The 6647-nt window shown below is 31.4% G+C and overlaps 1 protein-coding gene across 4 annotated transcripts; it reads left to right on the top strand.

The window, feature by feature from the left end:
• Positions 1-1665: 1665 nt before the first annotated feature.
• On the top strand, positions 1666-5889 carry CDKE;1 (cyclin-dependent kinase E;1). Of its 4 annotated transcripts, XR_013711841.1 has the most exons (17): positions 1666-2129; positions 2576-2686; positions 2847-2950; positions 3025-3067; positions 3140-3238; positions 3338-3407; positions 3486-3580; positions 3673-3706; positions 3904-3988; positions 4074-4151; positions 4288-4335; positions 4458-4490; positions 4595-4703; positions 4801-5031; positions 5164-5227; positions 5473-5614; positions 5692-5889. XR_013711841.1 is itself a non-coding variant. In XM_079052391.1 (16 exons), the coding sequence occupies exons 1-15, from the start codon at positions 1896-1898 to the stop codon at positions 5224-5226; spliced, it is 1437 nt and encodes a 478-aa protein (XP_078908517.1). In that variant the 5' UTR covers positions 1666-1895; the 3' UTR covers position 5227; positions 5482-5669. The 4 variants fall into 4 exon arrangements, 3 of the variants coding, with proteins under 3 accessions (XP_078908517.1, XP_078908516.1, XP_078908518.1); XM_079052391.1 differs by lacking the exon at positions 5692-5889 and having other exon boundaries at positions 5482-5669; XM_079052390.1 differs by lacking the exon at positions 5692-5889 and having other exon boundaries at positions 5473-5669.
• Positions 5890-6647: the final 758 nt, after the last annotated feature.

Genomic DNA, 6647 nt, shown 5'->3' with positions numbered 1-6647 from the left:
ACCCAAAAATATCGTTTTCATGTTAAGGCAAAAGGAACGAATAAACTTTGAATATATAATCATACATTTTACCCACCAAATCATGCATGGAATTACACTTTATAACACAAGAAGATGGAATGAGAGATTGAGGGTTGAGGGAAGGAGAGATGTATCTAGGTTTCTTGTGCACTGTGGGTTACAATGTGTACTAAAATTGAGAGATAAATAGAGAGAGAGAGAGAGAGAGAGAGAGAGAGAGAGAGGGACCCTTTTATGTTATATATATATATATATATATATATATATATATATATATATATATATATATATATAATAAGAGAAAGCTTCATAAATGGTCATTGTGGTAGTGAAATGACGAAAATGCCCTTTAATTAATAGACAAAACTTAACGGAGTGAGCAATAAAGACCAGACATCAAAAGGTTTGAAACCACAGTGACCATCTGTGATTTTTTTTTTTAAATTTTGGAACTAAACTTCAAATTTGAGAAAAACACAGGGACCATTTATGATGTTTTTTCTTAAAACAATTTCAAGAATATGTAAAAATAAACATACGAATCCCTAGCGTAATAACAATTGATGCGCATAAATCGATTTCTTCAACTCTTCATATTTGAATCACAAACACTTTCAAATACATAGATGTTTTTGTGACAAAGTCGTACTTATATACTACTAACATAACTACAATATATATAATGAGAAGAACTTGAAAGGTCATTACTAAATACCATTAATTTAAGAAATATGAAAAGTTATATAGGTTTCAAAGATACTTATAACATATGTATATATTAGAAAAATAAAAAAATAATTAGTAAATTTCATTGATATAAGGAACATGAAAGGTCATTCGGTTTCAAATGAATATGGTTTGAGAATACAAATTTTATTGAACCACATCATTTTGGATGATCTCGTCTATAGTATAGAATAGATAGATAGATTCTCCCCATTAAACTCCCCATTTGAACCCATGGGAGATGACCTAAGAACTAAAACATTCTTGATGGTAGCTGAGATACGGTTCCCCTGAAATTATCACAAAAAAAAAAACTTAAAAAACTACACCAAAGCAAACAAAACATAGACAACTTATCAATGACAAATCGATACATTCTCGTACATTAATACAATATCAATATTGTTCAATTTAATAGATTTCAAGTAAACATGTTGTTTCCATAAACGAACAACACATCCCCTGAACCTCAGACCATCGATTTCAATATTCAAATCACTAATCAACATGAACCCATCTCAAACACTACAACAGTTCTAACAATTATATTTAACAACAATTATACATAAAATTGACATACCACATGCGTTATTTATATAGACAACAAACATCAACATCACCTATTGAGGAGCTGGTCAGTCCATCGGTTACAATATAGTTTCATGGCACAATACATTGAAGAACATATAAAAAGCTCAAAATGGCACCCACAAGAATTCGTAACCGTTTCCTAACAAACAGTCTCCCAATCAATTGTCATGTTAGAAAATGATAAACTTTTACCTTTTACCAGAAGTTGTTTTTTCTCAAATAATAACGAATTAGACATACCATGTAGTCTTGAAATGCAGAATTTTCGAAAAAAGCTATTAAGTTATATAGAATAAAGAGGCATGATCTATTTGGAATAAAATAATAACTTGTATTGATTTGTTACATAGAATGCATAAATTGGTACGAATCCAACAAACAGTTGCGTATTTTCTTTCCCGACTGTATTTGCAATTTCTCAGGAATCGAGCACAAAGTCAAGAGGTGTCAATCAGCCAATCAGGCAAACCGCTATAGCCCGCGAAACCTCGGACTATGGACCCATGCCCTAACAATTTGGGGGTGTAAGAATTTTTGCTAGATTTTGGGAGAGAAGGATGAGCAACAGAGGTAATAGTAGTGGAAGTGGCAGCAACAGCAACATCAGTTCTTCCAATCGCCCTGAATGGTTGCAACAGTACGATTTGATCGGTAAAATTGGTGAGGGAACTTACGGTCTTGTGTTCTTGGCGAAGATCAAATCCAATCGGAGCAAGTCTATCGCGATTAAGAAGTTCAAGCAGTCCAAAGACGGCGATGGTGTTTCCCCTACGGCAATTCGCGAAATCATGGTTCATTTCTTTCTCTCCCTCTCTCCCACACGTATTTTATTTTCTCTTTAATTTCAGGTTTTGGTAGACTAGAAGGCCATTGATCCTGCTTTCATTTCATTTTTGGTAACAATAATGTTAATATTTCTTTTAGTTTTCTGGCCTTTCTATACATAATCAAGCTTAATTTTGGTTCTTGGATGTGTTGTGCTCCAGTTCTTGTATAAAACAAACGTTATATTTCTCCATCCCTGAAATGACTTATTATGGATTTACCTGTTTTATGAGAAAGGGATCGAGTAATATTGCATAATATATCTGTTGAGCTCATAAACTTCACATTTTTATCAAGCAATCTCTTTCTTCATTTAAAGAACAGAAGGCTTTTACCCTTTGTTATTCCTTTATTTCATGTTTTTTTAGTACTTTGATATCATTGAAGTGAACATGTTACAATGTCGATGCAGTTGCTTAGGGAGATAACCCATGACAATGTGGTAAAACTGGTGAATGTGCACATCAATCACATCGACATGTCACTCTATCTGGCTTTTGATTATGCAGAGCACGACCTCTATGTGAGCATATTATCTACCTTCTTATTTTACTGACTTTTATTTTTCAAAATACATTATCATTTCTTGCATTTAACCATTTCTTTCCATAGTAAAATTGAATAAACTTATGGGTTTCATGCTCTACACCTTGACTTACTTTCTTTTTGTGTTTAAACACCAGGAAATTATTAGACATCACAGAGACAAAGTCAACCAAGCTATCAACCCATACACAGTGAAGTCAATACTTTGGCAATTGCTTAATGGGCTAAATTATCTTCACAGGTAAGTGAAATTTGTGCAACTGTTCCTTTTGGTTTCATAACAGTTAACACTTACATTTATCAAATCTTATACAGCAACTGGATTATGCATCGAGATCTTAAACCCTCCAATATTTTGGTAAAATTGTATATTTTTTCATGTTTATTGGATTACATGACATTTTTTAATTTGTGTACTTTAATCATATAGGTAATGGGTGATGGAGAAGAACAAGGAGTTGTAAAAATTGCTGATTTTGGACTTGCTAGAATATATCAAGCTCCACTGAAGCCATTGTTTGATAATGGGGTAAGTCTTTAAGAGGCAATAGTATTTTAGTATTTACATAATTATCTTATATTTAATATAAAAAAATCATATGAAAATTCATTCCATTTCTATTGACAGGTTGTTGTAACCATTTGGTATCGTTCACCAGAGTTGCTCCTTGGAGGGAAGCACTATACTAGTGCTGTTGGTATGAAACTTTTCCCACCAAATTCTATCTTTTTACTATTTTTTTATTATTAATTTTTTTATTATTTAATATTATTAGATATGTGGGCTGTTGGCTGTATATTTGCTGAGCTTCTGACATTGAAGCCATTGTTTCAAGGACAAGAAGTTAAAGCCACACCAAACCCTTTTCAGGTAACAAATATAGATTTATTGATTAATATTTCATTAAATTTTATTTTTTTATTTCTATCCTAATACATGTTCTTGACTTCTTTCTTGTTCAGCTTGATCAACTTGACAAAATTTTCAAGGTTTTAGGTAAGGAAATATAAAACTGAAATTTGGTAAGGCCCACTATAGCCTTTCAAAGTTCTGAATCCATATTTGGATAAATATGTTGACATTTCTTTCTTTTACAACATTCTACTTCTTATTTTTTTTCTTATATTCTACTTTGAAAAATTACTCTGTATTTGTTGAATAGATCTTTAGTTTAATCTGAATGACAATATCAGGTCATCCAACAGTAGAAAAATGGCCAACACTTGCCCATCTTCCACATTGGCAAACAGATCAGCAACACATCCAAGGCCACAAATAGTAGGTTTCATTTTTATAATTTATTATTATTATTATTATTAGTCATCATCTTAATTCTTACACCTATCATCTATGCTCCTTACAGTGATAGTCCTGGTCTTTACAGTGTTGTTCACCTCTCTCCAAAAAATCCAGCATACGATCTTCTCTCTAAAATGTTGGAGTATGTGTTGCCTCTTTAAATTAATATAATTTTCAATCATATTTATATTGTGTATGATATAACATGTTGAAAAATATCACCATTTCTTTCCCATTTAATAATCATAACTTCATTGGGTCCCACTTTGTTCTTGCAGATATGATCCTCGAAAACGTATAACAGCAGCACAAGCTCTTGAGCATGAGTCAGCTTCTCTCTCTCTCTCTCATACATACATACATACATACATACATGCATGCATGCAGAAATTTTATTATCATAGCATACAAACAATATGTAGTATATCATTATATTTTTTGTATGTAGGTATTTTCGAATGGAGCCTTTACCTGGACGCAAGTAAATTTTCTTTCTTAAATAAAAATCTTATTTTATAATTATAATTATAATATACCATATCATTGTATTTAATGAGTAAAATTTGTAACTATAATAATGGTCAGTGCACTAGTCCCCCCTCAACCCGGGGAGAAAATAGTAAATTATCCAACACGTCCAGTTGACACAAACACAGATTTTGAAGGCACAACAAGTCTTCAGCCTACTCAACAGGTATAAGTATGATCTAAAACAAATGATTTTTTTTTTTATCTATTATAATTATTTTTATTTATTTCATTTAACAAAATAAGATAATGATTTTTTTCAGGCATCAGGAAACGTGGTGTCAGGGGGACAACATGTAATGCCAACTAGAAATGTTCCACGCCCTATGCACATGGCCGGCATGCAGAGGATGCAACAGCAACAGCAGCAGCAGAATATGGCGGCGTATGGTCTCGCCTCTCAGGCGGCGATGGGCGGCGGCGGTGCAATGAATCCCGGAAATATCCCGATGCAGCGGGGTGTTGCCGCCCAGCCTCACCAACAACAGCAACAGGTTTCATATGTTTCTTGAAATAGCAATGTACTTTCATAATAAATCAAAGTACATTTCTATTTCTTGTATTTAAGATTTAACCCTATTAATTGTGTTCTTATATGCCCTTATGTAATTTTTTTTTGGAAGCAGTTAAGAAGAAAGGATGGAATGGGGATGCCTGGATACCCTCAACAAAAATCAAGACGTTTTTGAGGTAATTCTTACATGAAATTTTTTTGAATCATTATTATTTTTTCTTGTTAAGGTATTTTGAAAATCCTATTCAATTATAGCAATGAAAATTGCTTTGTTTTGGATGACACTGTTATCATTGGATAGATTTTATAAAGTGTAATGATGTAATAGGAGTTAGGATGAAATGGAAGTAGAATGTAAATAGTAAACATATTAATGAAAGTACATTGCTATTTATTACATTTGATAATTTAGTTATTTTAGAGTATGCAGGGAACAAGGAAAGCACTGAAGTCAAGTCACCAAGAGATTTCACTTTTGAGCACCTCAAGTCAGAAAATGCAAAAACCAGATATGCTACTTTTGGAAATATTTTATTGTTTACAGAAATTACCACTTTTATATGGTAAGACTGCATATTATCGAAATTTATATAGATATTTATTTAGCAATACAGAAAACCCTCATGTGTCTTTTTTACAGTCTTTGCTTCTTTGAAACAAAAAGGATTCCTTGTTTTCCAAGATCCACATTCATTGCTTTTCCATCATCTAAAGTAACCAATTCCTAATTTTGATTGCAAAAGGATATGGAATTGAATTGTGTGGAAATTCAAGAATACTTGCATCTGGTGGATTTTAATATTTCATCCTAAGACCCCATGGAATTCAATTACTATCAGATTCACTTGTCAAAATTACACAAATGCCCATTGCGTTGGTTTCTTCTTTCTTTATTATTGTGGTCTGTAATATATCGTTTAAAATTTGCTTCGTAATCTCTTGTATGTGAAAAAAATTGTGTGTATATATATATATATATATATATATAGAGAGAGAGAGAGAGAGAGAGAGAGAGAGAGAGAGGTTCAAATGTTTCTACTATCTATTGTGTGCATATAGGATTGATTGTGACCAATCATTTTAGTTATTTTAAGAAAGTAATTAATACATATTAAATGCTGAAGATTTAATCAATACTCATTATATCTTTAACATGTAATATGCATTAATTACTTTTTTAAAATAACTAAAATGATTGGTCCACAATCAATCCTACATGCACACATTAGATAGTTAGAACATAATAACCTAACCCGATATATATATATATATATATATATATATATATATATATATATATATATATATATATATATTCATTTTCTTACCTAAAGTGGGTCTAAAATGGTTTCATGAACAAGATCTAGACAGAGGCAATTTAATGTTTTTACAAGTATTTAAAAGTTTATGTGAACAAAAAAGTTAATAAACCAAGTAGTAATGCACAAAGGAATTGAATTGCATTTCATTTTGTTTTCTACCAATCAATAGTGTGATAAAATTTACTTCTTTCTAATTCCAAGTATTTTAATTGGTTTATTTCAAAAGATTATTTTTTTTCTTTTTGTTTTAGATCTTTTTTTTTTTTGTCAAAAG

This window comes from Lactuca virosa, chromosome 5, assembly GCF_052849685.1.
Source record: "Lactuca virosa cultivar CGN04683 chromosome 5, Lactuca_virosa_CGN04683_v6, whole genome shotgun sequence".
NCBI classification, from domain to species: domain Eukaryota; kingdom Viridiplantae; phylum Streptophyta; class Magnoliopsida; order Asterales; family Asteraceae; genus Lactuca; species Lactuca virosa.
The sequence above is the reverse complement of the archived record's forward strand: the minus strand, read 5'-3'. Positions and strand labels throughout refer to the sequence as shown.